We start from the raw sequence: 17,914 nt of genomic DNA, 5'->3' as shown, positions 1-17,914 counted from the left end.
CATTGTATAGTTGGAGTCCTAATTCCCCCTGATAGTCAGGGTCAATCACCCCAACCAGTAACATAATCCCCTTCTTGGCTTGCTGATCCAGAGGTATGAGTAGCCCAAAGTGACCAGGTGGTAGTCTTAGATTCCAGTTCAATGGAATCATTGTTGTTCCTTCTAGTGGAAGCACTCCTCCTTTTAGAACTAAAACCTGTAGACCAGCAGAGCTCAAGGTCACAGGGACAGGAAGCAAAAATTTTCCTAGTGGATCACTAGGGGTAATAGTGAGTGGTGCCACTCCCATTTCCACCCCTTGGTTCCTGGACCCATGGATCCTGGCTATGGGAGAAACAGCACCATACAGTGGATGCTGATTCAGAGCATACACAGCTTCCTGGAGAACATTACTCCAACCCTTCAAGGTATTGCCACCTAGTTGGCACTGTAATTGAGTTTTCAAAAGGCCATTCCATCGTTATATCAATCCAGCTGCCTCTGGATGATGGGAAACATGGTAAAACCAGAGAATTCCATGAGCATGTGCCCATTCCCACACTTCATTTGCTGTGAAGTGTGTTCCTTGATCAGAAGCAATGCTGTGTGGAAGACATGATGATGGATAAGGCATTCTGTAAGCCCACGGATGGTAGTTTTGGCAGAAGCATTGCGTGCAGGGAAAGCAAACCCATATCCAGAGTATGTGTCTATTCAAGTTAGAACAAATCGTTGCCCCTTCCATGAAGGGAGTGGTCCAATGTAATCAACCTGCCACCATGTAGCTGGCTGGTCACCTCGGGGAATGGTGCCATATCAGGGGCTGAGTGTGGGTCTCTGCCACTGGCAGATTGGGCATTCAGCAGTGGTTGTAGCCAGGTCAGCCTTGGTGAGTGGAAGTCCATGTTGCTGAGCCCATGCATAACCTCCATCCCTACCACCATGACCACTTTGTTCATGAGCCTATTGGGCAATAACAGGAGTTGCTGGGGAAAGAAGCTGACTGGTATCCACAGAACGGGTCATCTTATCCACTTGATTATTAAAACCTTTCTCTGCTGAAGTCACCCTCTGTTGTGCATTCACCTGAGACACAAATATCTTCATGTTTTTAGCCCACTCAGAAAAGTCTTTCCACATATCTCTTCCCCAGACCTCTTTGTCACCAATTTTCCCATTATGGTCTTTCCAAGTCCCTGACCTTGCAGCCAAGCCATCAGCAACAGTCCATGAGTCAGTATATAAATGTACCTCTGGTCAGTTCTCCTTAAAAGCAAAATGAACAACCAGGTGCACAGCTCAAAGTTCTGCCCACTGGGATGATTTTCCCTCACTACTGTCCTTCAAGGACACCCCAGAAAGGGGGTGGAGTGCTGCAACTGTTCACTTTCAGGTGGTACCTGCATATCGTGCTGAACCATCTGTAAACCAGGCCCAAGTTTTCTCTTCCTCAGTCAATTCACTGTAAGGAACTCCCCAAGAGGCCATAACTCTGGTCTGGGAAAGAGAAGGCAATGTGGCAGGAGTGGAGACCATGGGTGTTTGGCCCACTTCCTATGTAACTTACTTGTGCCTTCAGGACCTGCTCTGGCCCAATCTCATATATACCATTTCCATTTTATGATGGAGTGCTGCTGTGCACGCCCAACTTTATGGTTTGGTGGGTCAGACAACACCCAACTCATGATAGGCAACTCAGGTCTCATGGCAACTTGGTGGCCCATGGTTAAGTGTTCAGTCTTTACCAAGGCCCAGCAGCAGGCCAAAAGCTGTTTCTCAAAAGGAGAGTAGTTATCTGCAGCAGATGGTAAGGCTTTGCTCCAAAATCCTAAGGATCTGAGTTGTGATCCTCCTATAGGAGTCTGCCAAAGGCTCCAGACAGCATCTCTATTTGCCACTGACACTTCCAGCACCATTGGACCTGCTGGATCATATGGCCCAAGTGTCAGAGCAGCTTGTATAGCAGCCTGGACTGTCGCAGAGCCTCCTCTTGTTAAGGTCCCCACTCAAAATTAACAGCTTTTCCAATCACTCAATAAATGGGCCAGAGTAGCACACCCAAATGAGGAATATGTTGTCGCCAAAATCCAAAAGGACCAATAGGCATTGTGCCTCTTTTTTGATCGTAAGAGAGGCCTGATGCAGCAACTTATACTTCACCTTAGAAGGGATATCTCGACATGACCCACACCATTGGACACCTAGAAATTTCACTGAGGTGGAAGGCCCCTGTATTTTTGTTGGATTTATCTCTCATTCTCTGACACGCAAATGCCTTACCAGTAAGTCTAGAGTAGTTGCTACTTCTTGCTCACTATGTCCAATCAACATGATATCATCAATATAATGGACCAGTGTGATGTCTTGTGGGAGGGAGAAATGATCAAGTTCCCTGCAGACAAGATTATGATGTAGGATTGGAGAGTTGATATACCCCTGAGGTAGGACAGTGAAAGTATATTGCTGGCCTTCCCAGCTGAAAGCAAACTGTTTCTGGTGGTCCTTACTAACAGCTATTGAGAAAAAAGCATTTGCCAGATCAATAGCTGCATACCAGGTACCAGGGGATGAATTGATTTGCTCAAGCAATGACACCACATCCAGAACAGCAGCTGCAATTGGAATTACCACCTGGTTGAGCTTATGATAATCCACTGTCATTCTCCAAGACCCATCTGTTTTCTGTATAGACCAAATAGGAGAGTTGAATGGGGATGTGGTGGGAATCACCACCCCTGCATCCTTTAAGTCCTTAAGAGTGGCAGTAATCTCTGCAATCCCTCCAGGAATCCAGAATTACTTCTGATTTACCATTTTGCTAGGTAAGGGCAGTTCCAGTGGCTTCCACTTGGCCTTTCCCACCATAATAGCCCACACTGCATGAGTTAAAGAGCCAGTGTGGGGATTCTGCCAATTGCTCAGTGTTCTAGTTTGCTAGCTGCAAGAATGCAATATATCAGAAACAGAATGGCTTTTAAAAAGGGGAATTTAATAAGTTGCTAGTTTACAGTTCTAAGGCCAAGAAAATGTCCCAGTTACAACAAGTCTATAGAAATGTCCAATCTAAGGCATCCAGGGAAAGATACCTTGGTTCAGGAAGGCTGATGAAGTTCAGGGTTTCTCTCTCAGCTGAGAAGGCACACGGCAAATACAGTCAGAGTTTCTCTCTCATCTGGAAAAGCATATGGTGAACACAGTCAGGGTTCCTCTCTCATCTGGAAGGGCACATGGTGAACACGACATCATCTGCTAGCTTCTTCTCCTGGCTTCCTGCTTCAGGAAGCTCCCCTGGAGGCATTTTCCTTCTTCATCTCCAAAGGTTTCTGGCTGGACTCTCTACTTCATGGTGCTGCAGCATTCTCTGCTCTCTCTGAATCTCTCATTCTCCAAAATATTTCCTCTTTTATAGGACTCCAGAAACTTATCAAGACCCACCCAAATGGGTGGAGACATGTCGTCACCTAATCCAGCTTAACAACCACTCTTGATTAAATCACATCTCCAGGGAGATGATATGATTACAGTTTCAAACATACAGTACTGAATAGAGATTATTCTGCCTTTATGAAATGGGATTTAGATTAAACTATGGCTTTTGTAGGGGACATACACCCTTTCAAACCAGCATACTCAGTATGTTATTCCATTCATGCCTTCTAGAACTGGGGAAATAACTATAGAATGTGTCCAGGGGCCCACTGGACCCACTGTGAGACAGACATGAGCTAAAACTCCATCAATCACCTGACCTCCATAAGCCCCCACTCTGACTGGTGGACCAGAGTGACGTTTTGGGTCCCCTGGAATTAACGTCACTTCTGAACCAGTGTCTGATAATCCCCAAATATCTCATCATTTCCTTTTCCCCAGTGCACAGTAACCCTGTTAAAAGGCCATCAGTCTCCTTGGGGAAGGCTTGGAGGAAGATTAACAGTATAAATTTGTGGTAGGGTAACAGGTCCTTCCCCAAAGGGACCTGCCTCCCCCTCATTCAAGGGGCTCTGGATCTGTTAACTGTCTCAAGTCTGGAAATTGATTTAGGGGCCGTGACTCTCTGTTTTTGTAATTCAAATTAGACTTCTGTTCATTTGACCTAGAATTCTTGTTTATACAGCTCAAACAAGCATTTAGTAGACTGTCCATCTGTTGTATTTCTAAGTTCCCCATGATTTACTAGCCAATGCCACAAGTCTCTATGAGTCAGATTATTTTGACTCCTTCTTTGAGTCTGCTGTCTATTATAATAGCCTCATCCACCTTGTCTTTGGCGATTAAGTGCTGCCACCTGGCTTCTGCCAACTTGGGATCCAGTCATCCCAATTGTTTTTAAGGATTCCAGCTCAGCGACAGCAGTTCCCACAGTATTATCTGGCCTATAGAGAAGTGCAACTACAGAGCTCTTCAGGGATGTGGTGCTAGTCTCACAAATTTATTTCTCACAATTCTGGTAAAAGGTACATCCTCCGGACATTCCTGGGGTGTAAGAGCAGGCCTTGCCTGATAAATCCACTCTAACATTCCAATCTCTCTAAGCCTCTGGATCCCGTCATCTACATTATACCAGGGCAGTTCTGGCATTTCAACCTCAGGTAATGTCGGCCACCTTTTGATCTATGTTTCAACCAACCATCCAAACAAACTGTTAATGCCTTTTCTAACCTCTCAAGCTATAACATTGGTTGCAGAATCTCTGCTTAGTGGGCCCATATCAATAAATTCAGCCTGATCCAGTCTTATATTCCTCCTACCAGTATCCCACACCCTTAAAATCCATTGCCACACATATTCCTCTGATTTCTGTCTATATCAATTGGAAAACCCACACAGTTCTTTTGGAGTATAATGTACCTCCTCATGTGTGATACTTTGTACATCACCTTTAGGGGCCTGTTGGGACTTTAGTCTAGTTATAGACCTGGAAGAAATGAGGAGTGGTGGGGGTGGGTCATGAAAAGAATGAGAAGTATCTTCCAAGTCATTTGCTTCAGGGCATTCATTTGCAGTTTCTTCTGGTGAAACAGGATTAATCACTCCAGGGCTAATCCCTTCAGGTGGAGGTTGGGTGGCCAATTCTTTAGAACAGGCTGGAGGTGGGGCAGCTATGTCCTCAGGGCAGAATATTACAGGGTTATCTAGAGAAGACTCAGCATGGTCTAGGGTTTCAACCTCTCCTCTGACATCATTATCAATCCATATGTCACCATTCCATTTTTCAGGGTCCCTCTCCTTTCCAATCAATGCCCTCACTTTAACGGCAGACACCATGCAAGATTGAGATTTCAGTTTACATTGTGAAGCTAGCTAAAGAGAAAATGACAATTAAATGCAATGCATGATCCTGGGATGTAGCAAGGTAAGGAGAAAAGGTTCTAAAGGAAACTATGGGAACATATGAAAAAATTGGAATATAAACCGCAAACTTTACACCAATGTTAAATTTCTTAAACTTGATACCTACACTTAAGGTGGTTACATGAGTGAACGCTCTTGTTCTTAGAAAACATACATGGCAGTGTTGAGTATTCAAAGAGCCTGATGTACAGATGCTCCTTGAATACTTCACTAAAGTATCCAGAAAATGGATTGACTGACAGGCGAAAGAAAGGAAGGGAGGGAGGGAGGAAGAAACAAAAGAAAAGAAAAGAAAGAAAGGGCAAATGTGGCAAAGTGTTAGAATCGGTGGATTTCAGGGTGCAGTGGGTAGGGGGTTGTTGGCGTTCTTTGTACGGCACTTGTACTATTTTGGTAGCTTTCCTGTAATTCTGAAAGTATTTCAAAATAAAAAGTTGAAAAAAAACTTAGAATGGATTTGAAAGTGTTTATAGAAACATACACCCTCCCTTACAGATCGAATGAAGAGATGAGGAAACTGAAACAAAGATCAAACAGAAGGTTAAAAACACAGATGCACTCTGCATGATACAACACAGCTGCCGCAGACAGCTGCACACTTGGCTGTGAGCTTCCTGGTGGCCAAAACACAAAGGGAAACAATTCAGTACAGAATAAGCATTGTCCTTAAGATGCCACCAGATCAGCTGTTAAGCAGGAACGAGCTTATCTGGTCCTGAAGCACCAGAGAGCCCTTTTTTAAGGGGCCTGAGGAAGGGAACACAGCGTAGCATAAGGTGGCAGTGTTATGCTAGGGGTAGGGAGGCTCTGTTAAAAGACAGATTCCTAAGCAGAGAACTGGATAGGGCCCAGGATTCATGTTCTCAGGAAGATCCCCCGGTGATTTGGATGTACAGCGAGGTGTGGGAACTGAGGTAGACGTGATGAACCATTTCCTACCACACCTTCTCCTGCGTCACTCCTCAGCTGTGCGGGAGTGAGCATGTGACCCCACTGCTGGGAGCCAGCGGTGAAAAACAGGACCCTTAACAGTACCAATCCCAGGGGCTCAAAGGACCCACGTAGCTCCCAATGGCACAGCAACAACGACCGTCTCTGCATCTCACCTTGGACAACACCTGTGAGCCTGGATTTAATTCACGAAGGATGCACTGGGCGCCCACCCAGGACACTGCAAGCTGGGGGGCAGGGCGTGGGGGAATGGCCCTCAAGCATCAGATATTTATCAACAGCTGCCTTTCTTTCTGCAGGCCCCATGCCCTGCAAACAAGTACAACACTTCAGAAAGAAGTGTTTCCTTTCAGGGCAATTAAAAGTAGCTAACTGGTCTGTCTGATAAGCCCAGATAAAAGGCAAAATTTCTGCATCTTCGAAATCTCTGGGTCCACAGAACCAGGAAATTGGAGCATGCCCCAGCACTCCTCTGCAGCTTCAGCAGAAAGAACATTTGATGCTTTGTGTCCCGTGCTCCCTGGGATAAACTGGCCAATTTCCATCCCTATGCCTGAGGGTATCAAATGTTCTCCTTAAGATCCCTGCAGGCTTGGGGTGAGCACAAGGCGGGGAGCAGCAGAGCCCTGCACTTCCCTTCCCGGCAACTTGTGTTCTCCTGGAGGCGTCAAGCAGGAGCAGCCTGTTCTGGACACAGGACGAAATGTACAAGGGGACTGGCTTGAAAATCATTTAAATACTGTGTTAACATGCTAAGTACCAGCCCAAGGAGGCTATTGAACATTAATCAGCTTTTCCCACACACCCTGAGCAGCAGACGCCTCAAGGGGGAGATTTAACGGGTGCCTTGTGCTTGACTCAGGAGTGGGCCTGCCCAGCTCCTCCATCTGCGGGCAAAATGACGCCACAGTCACGAACAGGGAGGACAAGCGTCCGCAAGGCCATTGCCACAAGCTGGACCCCAGCCGGGGGCTAAGAGAGGCTGACACCGCCGAGCCCTTGACAACTCCTGCAAGCCCACTGGGCGCCTTCACCCCCAGCCCAGGAGGGCGCCCATCTGGCCACCCCCACGGCAGCCCTGAACCCCCCTCATCACCCACTGGGTGCCACTTTCCAGGTCCCACCTGGACTCTTCCAAAGGAGGAGGGCAAGGCACCAACCCTGCCTCCATGTCACAGACCTAGGGACAGAGGCGCTGCGGCTGGGGCAGGGACAGCGGTTAGGACAGGGACGGCGGCCAGGGCAGGGACGGTGACGGGTCCACCGTCTGGCTCCCCAGCCCTCAGGGGCCACAGCCTCTTTCTGAGACCCCTGCTGGCCGCTCTACCTCCCACTGCCCTGCCATCGGGTGACATTTTGTACCATCTCCTGCTGTCCCACACCCCAACAAGCCCCTGCGGGTACCCAGGTGTGCTGATTTTCTGAACACACCCCAAGCAAAGGCAAACCAGTAGAGAAAAGGCAAATCTGTTAGGAAGATAAATGGGGACAACGGCATGGGGCTGCCCTGAGCTGCCCTGGTGTCCCAGCCGATGCCGGTGTTCCCCTACCCCCAGCTCTGTGGCCGAGGCCTCTCCCTGCCCATCATCCGCGTCCACTTTATCAGGCTGCTGTGAGGATTAAATTAAACAAGGGAAAGTCAGCACAACTTCCTGCACTCAGGAAGGAAAGCTGCCGGCAGCTTCGTTAGCAGCGGCTCTCTCAGGGTGCCCGCGGGCAGGGTTGACGTGGAAGGCTCTGTTTCCAGAACACGCCTGCTGGGGTGGGCCACTCACGCTCTGCAATTCATGTGCACGTTAAGGGTAAACAGAGCTCCAGGGGAGACAGGGGGATGGGGGGGGCATTGCAGAGCTCTCTCCTCCTCCAAAGAAGACGTACTCTGCAGCCAAGGGCCAGGACTAAGACGCAGTGTGTGCACAGAGCCGGGGTAGGAGAGTTAAGCAAACGGTGACCCTTGGTCCAGAGCTACCCCCAGAGCACCTAAAAGATAAAATATTCAGGGCCTGGAGATAAAACAAAATAATAAAGCTAAACAAATACACCCACTGAGCTTCAGGATCCGGAGGAGGGCAAGTTGCCATGGCAACGAGGAGCTGAATTATTCAGCAAGAGATGGCAAGAGAATCTCTTAAAGGAGGCAGTACAAAGACAAAGGGATTCAATTAAACCAGTTCTTCAGGGGAAAACAAACTGGGCCTGTCTGGAAGGCGCCCCCTGACCCCCAGGATACAATTTCTCAACTGCTGTGCATACACTCTGTGTCTCATTCTGGGATTGCTTTTCAGTTTTTAAACATGGTGACGAATTTTTAGGAAGCTACTCATTCTAGCCCAAGGTTTAAAATTAGCTTTTCAGACTTGGTGAGTAATAGAATAAATCTCAGCCCTGGGACTGGGATTTGGTATATGGTCACTTAGTGAGAGTGACCTTCAAGGCCCTGTAATGTGATTTTCCTGCAGCTCCACCTTTATCCCTCCACCCCTGTATCTGCATTCAGGGGTGGGTCCCCCACTTCCCTTCCTTGAACATCATTGCACTAATTTTTGTCCTGGTTTCTTTTACTTATCATTTACTTATTACTTTGTCTTTAAATCAACTCACTTAACACTTTATTTTGAAAGAGAACCCAGTATGTCCAGTAACTAGAAAACCATTATCAAGGGGCAGAATTAGATGAAAACTGCAGAAATAATATGAGTAAATATATAATTTTTGACCTCGGGGTAGGGAGGATTTTTCAATCATGACACAAATAATACGAACCATAAAGTGTACCAACGATCAACAAACATTGCCACAATAGTACAAAAGCAACCACAGGCAAGAAACCAATGAATGGGCCTGGCTGTGTTCCAATAAAACTTTATTTACAAAAACAGGCATAGACAATGGGCCAGGGTTAAGTATTTATAGTAGAAAAGGCTGGCCTGCAAAGCCAAAAATATTTACTATTTGGTCCTTCACAAAAAAAGTTTGCCATTAGGCAATCTGATGACCTTTAAAATTAAAATTTGTGCACATCAAAAGAAATCATTAGCAAAATGAAGAGGTCGGCTACCACCAGGGAAAGGAACTCTATAACTCATAAAACCTACAAAGGATTAAGAGTCACAATCTAAAAGGTGAATTCCTAAAAATCATCAAGATAAATAAAACTGCAGGAAAGCACAAGAATAGAAGAAACCAAAACACCAATTAGGCACTGGAAAAAAAAAAAAAAAGATAAGTTCCAGCTCACCGGAAATTAGAGAAAAGTGAAAACCAAACCTTGTGACAATGAAAGCCTGACGCATTCGCATTGAGGCCAAGCCACAGGGGCTTTTATGACGGTGGGGAGAAACGTCAACAGGCCCCCAACTTTGCAGAGAAATATGGCAACAGCTGCTAACGTGACAAAGGCATGCTCTGTGCTCAGTTCCCCTTTTGGTACAGACCCTGGAGAAGCTTTCACTTAAGGACAAATGCATGAGACCATTCATTTTAGTGTTGGTGTCAAGGCCAAAAAATGGAAGGGGAAAAAAGAACTAAATGTCCAGGAACTGGTGAACGCATAGAGAATGGAACATTACGTGTCAGTGAAAAAGAGCTAATTAGGAAAAAAAGTATCAACATAGGTAAGTCTCAAAAAAAAAGAAGGGGGTCTGAAGGATGAAAGGAAAGTGAAAGAGAGCAGACGTCATGCTTCTTTAAGGTTCATACACATCTGAAATGAATTTATATAGTGTTAGGGATAGAAAAGAATAAAAGCATGCATGGGGGGTGATAAAACTCTCAACTGAGGCTGGTGGTTACCTCTGGGGAGGTGCAGGGGCCTGGAGCCATGAGGTACGTTTGTATTTTATTTGCTAAATGCTATTTCTTAAGTTCGGTTATGAATACAGGGTGTTTGCTAATTAGTAGCTGTGCCTAAAAACATCTCTTTCTAAAGATTGTTAAATACGGTAAGTTCAAGACAATGTCATGACGTTCTAACTGGAGAACCGTCTGTTGAAGGTTCCAGGGCCTTCTCCTCTTAAAGGCCTAGCAGCACCAAGCCGAGACTTTCTCTGCCCCGGCCCAGGGGCCAGCATTCTCCCCACTGCACCCCATAACTCCTCCAGGGGTTCAAGAACTGCCCCGTCCACTGCAGCACACCCCCCTTGACATCTTCACCTCCCATCCATCATCAGCCTCCGGGCAGGATGATTAGATCCCAGCAGGGCCCAGTCACCAAGACATGGCAGGTCTATTCTGCCCTGACCTGGACAGAGCTGGCCTCTGGCGTGGGCACCCAACCAGCAGCCCTAGGGAACTCCCAGGGCGCATACAGCAGCCGCTCACTGGCAGCTCAGGGGTCACAGCCAGATCCATTGCCCAAAGTACGTGGATTTTTTTTTTCAGATTTTGAGTTTTTCTTGAGAAAACCTGGATGCTTCGGCAACCCTGGATCCGCATTCTTTTGTGAAAGTGACCAGGCAGAGGAGTCAGGGTGAACAGGGACTGCCCCCCTCTTTCCTGCTCTACCCATCCCAGGCAAGGCGTGACCTCCCTGGTCTGCCGTAGTCCCCGTCACTCCCTACTGCCCCTTCACTTCTTCATGTGCCTTGCCTGGCTGCCACGCACCAGTGATTCTCACCCAGGGGACATCCAGGACACTTTGACTATCATGGGGTGGGGGGTGGGGATAACATGCAGAGCCCAGGGACACTAGTCAACACCCTGCCACAGACAGGACAGCCCCACAACAGAGAACCACTCAGCCCAAGCATCAATGGTGCCACACTCAAGAAACCCTGAAGCACCCGCTGAGTGGGCGCGCCCTGGGGTGACGCCATGGGGAGGAGCAGCCCAGCCCAGCCTTGCACATGCCTGCAGCCACTTACTTGGAGAGTTTCAGTTCAATCTGCTGCCGGATTTCCTGTCTCTCCTCGTCAGTCCTCCTGGGGAAAATATTCCGGTCCTCCAATTCCTGCTTGCTCGGCCGGTTCCGCAGCTTCACTGCCAGGAGCTCCTTCTTGCATTTCCTCGGCAGCGTTCCTAAGAGAGCCATTGAGCAGAAGAGGAGAGAAGGGAGAAAACACGCGGAACTCAGCATGGCACAGATTCGCAAATCTAACCCACCCATCAGGGAAAGCAATCTGGACGGGAGAGATGGGAGCCGGAACCAAGTGTCTGCACACCTGGACGCTCACCTGTCACCTGCGGTGCCCTCCAGGTGGAGTGGTGCAATGCAGGGGGGAGCAAAGCCCCATCTCTGCTCACAGAGGCCCCCAGCCCTGTGCCACGTGTTCCTTGGCTGCTGGGGAACTCCTGAATGGCACCTGTTCCCGAGTGGCTGCCTATGGGCTCTCTTGCACTTTCGAAAGTGCCCATTTGGACCATAAATCACGCAGTCCCTTCACCCATGCTGGCCCCTCCCCGCCCCCCCCCCACCCCCATCTAGCACATCCCCCTCCACACTGCTGCTGCACTCTGACCACGCGGCTCTCTGGCCAGTCCCTAGAACACCCACCTCAGGGTCTCTTTCTGCCCAGACCACCCCAGGGCTGGGCTCACCCAAACTGCACAGCCCAGCTTGAATGGCGTCTGCTCAAAGATACCCCAAGGAGCCTCCAGACACCACCCATCACCCTCTTTCAATCCCGCCCCCACTGGATGTGTTTCTTATGTGTTAGTCTATCATCTGCCGCCCCCACTAGACTGGCTCAACAAGAGCCTGGTCACACCATGTCCCTCCCTCCTGAAGAGTGTGACATGGTAGGTTATCAATGAGTGTTGCCGCATGGGCCAACAGCAGGCTGGTCTAGGGCCCACTGGGTGGAGGCTTGCTTTTCTGACCTATACATGTCCTGCAACAATCAAAATGACCCCACGCATCAAGATGGCGGCTTAACAACGTGCGCATTTTAGTTCGTCCTCCAGAACAACTACTAAATAACCAGATACAGTACAGAACAGCACCTGGGGCCACGTCAGTGACCAGACACACAGCGTACCCCAGTCTGGACCGGCTGCGAGCCCCCCCAGAACCGTGAGTTCCCAAAGCTGCAGCGGCCAGCACCCCTTCCCCACAGGCCGCTTCGCAGAGGGGAAAGGAAAGGACTTTACCAGCAGCAGGGACTGGGCACAATCAAATGCCAATTGTGGAACTAATTAACAAATTCTGACTACTAAAAATAGGGCCCCAAATTAGGTGAACCTGATCAAAGCGGAGGTTGCTCATTTTTGCCCCAGCGCCAAGGGGGCAGGACTGGCAGAAAAAGGGGGAAAAAAAAGAAAGAAACAGAGGTTTTTGTGACTGTGTATCTACAAAGGCTTGACTGCCTCTGGATACAGCGGCAGGACTTTTCAGGCTGCAACTGCCCCAGGCATAGGCAGAAGTGAGCTCTTCTGGGGGCTTGTCTGGAGCCTATGCCTTCCCCAGGGGAGGGGTGAAGCCCATCTCAGGTAAGAATCCCTCCCTCAAGGAATTCAGACACCAGGGCTTGGTAATTTGAAGCCATTAAAACCAGCCTACAACCTCTCCTCTGTCTCCACCACGCCCCCAGCAGGGAGAGTCTGCCAAAGTTAAAGGTACCGCATCATCATATGCTGGTGGGACCTGCACAAGTGCCACATACTGGGCAGGATAAGAAAAACAGAGTCCAGAGACTTCACAGGAAAGTCTTTCAACCTGCTCGGTCTCACCCTCAGGGAAAACCGATGCAGGTGACTCTTTCCTCCTGATAGGAGGCCAGTTTGGTCTGGGAAAATCCGGCTGGGGTATATAATATCTAAGTAGACCCTCCTAACTGTGTGTGGGGGAAAGGCACCACACAAGCAGGGCAAGAAACAAGAAAACAAGAACTGAAAAATTCTCCTCTGTTAAACAAAACTTAAGCTAAAGGTCCAGATAAAGCTGAATGGAATGTCAAAGAACAGATAGACAACAAATTCATCCAGCAAGAAAACCCTAGATAAAAGAAGTGAAAGCAATCTCCAGAATAAACCAATTAAGATAATTAAATGCCTAGATGCCAGCAAAAAATAACAAATCACACTAGGAAAATTGAAGATATGGCCCAGTCAAAGGAACAAACCAACAATTCAAATGACATACAGGAGCTGAAACAATTAATTCAGAATGTACGAACAGACATGGAAAACCTCATCAAAAACCAGATCAATGAATTGAGGGAGGATATAAAGAAGGCAAAGAAAGAACAAAAAGAAGAAACTGAAAGTCTGAAAAAACAAATCACAGAACTTATGGGAATGAAAGACACAGTAGAAGAGATGAAAAAAACAATGGAAACCTACAATGGTAGATTTCAAGAGACAGAACATAGGATTTCTGAACTGGAGGACGGAACATCTGAAATCTGACAAGAAACGGAAACTATAGGAAAAAAAATGGAAAAATATGAGCAGGGACTCAGGGAATTGAAAGACAATATGAAGCACACGAATATACGTGTTGTGGGTGTCCCAGAAGGAGAAGAGAAGGGAAAAGGAGGAGAAAAACTAATGGAGGAAATTATCACTGAAAATTTCCCAACTCTTTTGAAAGACTTAAAATTACAGATCCAAGAAGTGCAGCGTACCCCAAAGAGAATAGATCCAAATAGACATACTCCAAGACATTTAATAATCAGAATGTCAGAGGTCAAAGAGAAAGAGAGGATCTTGAAAGCAGCAAGAGAAAAGCAATCCATCACATACAAGGGAAGCCCAGTAAGACTATGTGCAGATCTCTCAGCAGAAACCATGGAGGCAAGAAGATAGTGGAATGATATTGTGTCAGTTAGATTCAGTTGTCAACTTGGCCAGGTGAGCATACCTAGTCTTGTTGCTGCGGACATAAGCCAATGGTACGTGAACCTCATCTGTTGCTAATTACATCTGCAGTCGGCTAGGAGGCGTGTCTGCTGCAATGAGTGACATTTGACTTAATTGGCTGGTGCTTAAATGAGAGATCACAACGTAGCACAGCTAAGCAGCTCGGCATTCCTCATCTCAGCACTAGCAGCTCAGCCCAGGCCTTTGGAGATGCAGAAAGAAGTCACCCCGGGGAAAGTTGTTGGAACCCAGGGGTGGAGAGAAGACCAGCAGAGACCATCTTGTGCCTTCCACGTAAGAAAGAACCTCAGTGGAAAGTTAGTTGCCTTTCCTCTGAAGAACCAACAAAATAAATCCCCTTTTATTAAAAGCCAATTCGTCTCTGGTGTGTTGCATTCCAGCAGCTAGCAAACCAGAACAGATATATTTAAATTACTAAAAGAGAAAAACTGCCAACCAAGAATTCTATATCCAGCAAAATTGTCTTTCAAAAATGAGGGAAAAATTAAAACATTTTCAGACAAAAAGTCACTGAGAGAATTTGTGACCAAGAGACCAGCTCTGCAAGAAATACTAAAGGGAACACTAGAGACAGATATGAAGACAGAAGAGAGAGGTGTGGAGAAGAGTGTAGAAAGGAATACTATGAGTAAAGGTAAAAAGAAGGAAAATTAGACATGACATATAAAATCCAGAAGGCAAAATAGTAGAAGAAAGTACTACCCATGCAGTAATAACACTGAATGTTAATGGATTAAACTCTCCAATCAAAAGGCATAGTCTGGCAGAATGGATTAAAAAACAAGACCCATCTATATGCTGTCTCTACTCAAAGGACACGAGGCCAAGGACACAAATGGACATTTACACACCAAAGTTTATAGCAGCATTACTAACAATTACCAAGAGATGGAAACAGTCAAAATGTCCATCAACAGACAGTTAACTAAACAATCTGTGACATTTACATAAGATGGAATATTATGCATCTGTACGACAGAATAAAGTTATGAAGTATGTAACAATATGAATGGACCTTAAGGACATTATGTTGAGTGTGATTAGCCAGAAACAAAAGGACAAATACTGTACGGTCTCACTGATATGAACTGACATTAGTGAATAAACTTGGAATATTTCCTTGGTAACAGAGACCATCAGGAGATAGAAATAGGGTAAGATATTGGGTAATTGGAGCTGAAGGGATACAGATTGTGCAACAGGACTGAATATAAAAACTCAGAAATGGACGCACAATATTACCTAACTGTAATACAATTATGTTAAAACACTGAATGAAGCTGCATATGAGAATGATAGAGGGAGGAGGGCTGGGGCATAAATGAAATCACAAAGAAAGATAGACGATAAAGATTGAGATGGTGTAATCTAGGAATGCCTAGAGTGTATAATGATAGTGACTAAATGTACAAATTTAAAAAATGTTTTTGCATGAGGAAGAACAAAAGAATGTCATTACTGTAATGTGCTGAAAATAGATGATACTTAACATTTTAAAATTTCAACTAATGTGTGAGACTAAAGCAAAAAATGTTTATTTGGTACAAATCTATACTTTGACTAGTGCATCTCCTAATATAACTTATGTAGATGGTTGATTGACCACCTTAAGTACATGGAACTTCGTATAGGACATGAGATTTTGTTGGTTTGCCCAGGTGATGCCCTGATGAATCCCAGAGTGATTTGATCAGTGAGTGGAAAAGTATTTGCAAAGTCCCCTTTGGAGAACAGTGAGAACGGGGGGAAAACTCAACTTCCCCAAGTTGAATTCTTGATATTCTCACAAGCAGTGTGGACAACCAAAGCTATAGGCTGAGCCCCCAGTCTTGGGGTTTGTTCATATGAAACTTAACCCCACAGGGGATAGGTCAAGCCTACTTAAAATTAAGCCTAAGAGTCACCCCCAAGAGAACCTCTTTTGTTGCTCAGATGTGGCCTCTCTCTCCAGCCAACACAGCAAGCAGACTCACCACCCTCCCCCTGTCTACGTGGGACATCACTCTCAGGGGTGTGGATCTTCCTGGCAGCGTGGAACAGAAATCCCAGAATGAGCTGAGATTCAGCATCAAGGGATTGAGAAAAACTCTAGAATGAGCTGAGATCTAGCATCAAGAGATTGAGAAAACCTTCTCGACCAAAAGGGGGAAGAGTGAAATGAGACAAAGTGTCAATGGCTGAGAGATTCCAAACAGAGTCGAGAGGTTATCCTGGAGGTTATTCTTATGCATTAGGTAGATATCACCTTGTTATCCAAGATGTAATGGAGAGGCTGGAGGGAACTGCCTGAAAATGTAGAGCTGTGTTCCATGTTTCTTGAAGATGAATGTATAATGATAGAGCTTTCACAGTGTGACTGTGTGATTGTGAAAACCTTGTGTCTGATGCTTCTTTTATCTACCTTGTCAACAGATGAGAGGAACATATGGAATAAAAATAAATAATACGGGGAACAAATGTTAAAATAGATTTAGTTTGAAATGCTAGTGATCAATGAAAGGGATCAGTAAGGGGTATGGTATGTATAATTTTTTTTGTTATATTTTTCTGTTGTCTTTTTGTTTCTTTTTCTGAATTGATGCTAATGTTCTGGGAAATGATCATGATGATGAATATGCAACTATGTGATGATATTGTGAATTGCTGAGTGTATGTGTTGGGAATGTTTGTTTGTTTCTTGTTTTCTTGTTTGTTTCTTTTATTTAATCAATAAAAAAAATAATAAAAAAAAAATGACCCCACGCATGCCAGATGTTCCCAGGATGAGAACCAAGGGTGTGTGGGAGCCAGGTGAGGCATGGGAAGAAGTGAAGGGTTCAGTAGGGAGTGGTGGGGACTGTGGCAGACTGGGGAAGGCACGGCTTGCCTGGGATGGGGAGCAGAAAAGAGGAGGGCAGTCCCTGTTCAACCCTGACACCTCTGCCTGGTCACTTTCACAAAAGAACGTGGATCCAGGGTTGCCAAATCTAAGTTTTTCAAGAAAAACTCAAAATCTGGAAAAAATATCCATCTACTTTGGACAGTGTGGGGCCGAGTCAAACACACCTGCAGTGGGTGAAATCCAACACGAATATGATCCTAGGGTGGTATCCCAAATTGAACAGTGTCCCCTGAGTTCACATCTACTCAGAATCTCAGGACGCAGCCCTATTAGCCAGCAGGCTTCTTGTAAAAGTAATTAGTTAAGATGAGGTCATGCAGGCTTAGGGTGGGCCTTTAGGAAGAGGAGGGAACTCCTGAGACACACACCCAGGGAAGAAGGCTATATGCCACTGGAGGCAGAGATGGAGCAATGCATCTATAAGCAGGAAACACCAAGGAAGCCAGCAATTCCCAGAAGCTAGGAGCGAGGCACAGGAGATTCACCCCCATAGTGTCCAGAAGGAGCTACCCTGCCAACACTTTCATTTCAGATTTCCATTCTCCTGGACCGAGAGAGAGAACATTTCTAGTGTTTTAAGTCACCCAGCTTCAGCAGCCCTAGGAAACAAATGCAGGAGGAGAATGTTGAGATGTTGAAATGTAAGAGGAGAAGAACCATGTGTTTCCAGCTAGGAAGTGCCTTCACCTGGGCTAGGAAAAGGAGGGGTGTGGGGGTTGTCTAATGAGCTTTCTGAATAGCTGAGTCCCCAGCTACCCCTGGCAACTGCAGATACTGTACTGACTGTTTGCAAGTATAAAGTATAATATAGTGTAGTCCTTTGCAGTTCTACTAGGGCATGGATTTACATCCTGTGGGCTCAAACCATCATCTTACACAGTCACTTCCATAGATGGAGACAAACTTTAAGAAAAATGGGCTCCCAAAGAGGGT

The 17,914-nt window shown here is 46.3% G+C and overlaps 1 protein-coding gene across 1 annotated transcript in view; it reads right to left on the bottom strand.

The window, feature by feature from the left end:
* Positions 1-17,914, bottom strand: part of PHACTR3 (phosphatase and actin regulator 3) — a 160,491-nt gene that overhangs the window by 45,367 nt on the left and 97,210 nt on the right. The window contains exon 8 of the mRNA XM_077116784.1: positions 11,145-11,298. Within this exon, the coding sequence (XP_076972899.1) occupies positions 11,145-11,298 (154 nt within the window). The remainder of the gene's footprint in view (positions 1-11,144; positions 11,299-17,914) is intronic.

This window comes from Tamandua tetradactyla, chromosome 1, assembly GCF_023851605.1.
Source record: "Tamandua tetradactyla isolate mTamTet1 chromosome 1, mTamTet1.pri, whole genome shotgun sequence".
Taxonomy (NCBI): Eukaryota; Metazoa; Chordata; class Mammalia; order Pilosa; family Myrmecophagidae; genus Tamandua; species Tamandua tetradactyla.
Note: the sequence above shows the minus strand (reverse complement) of the source record. Positions and strands in the feature narration are given on the sequence as shown.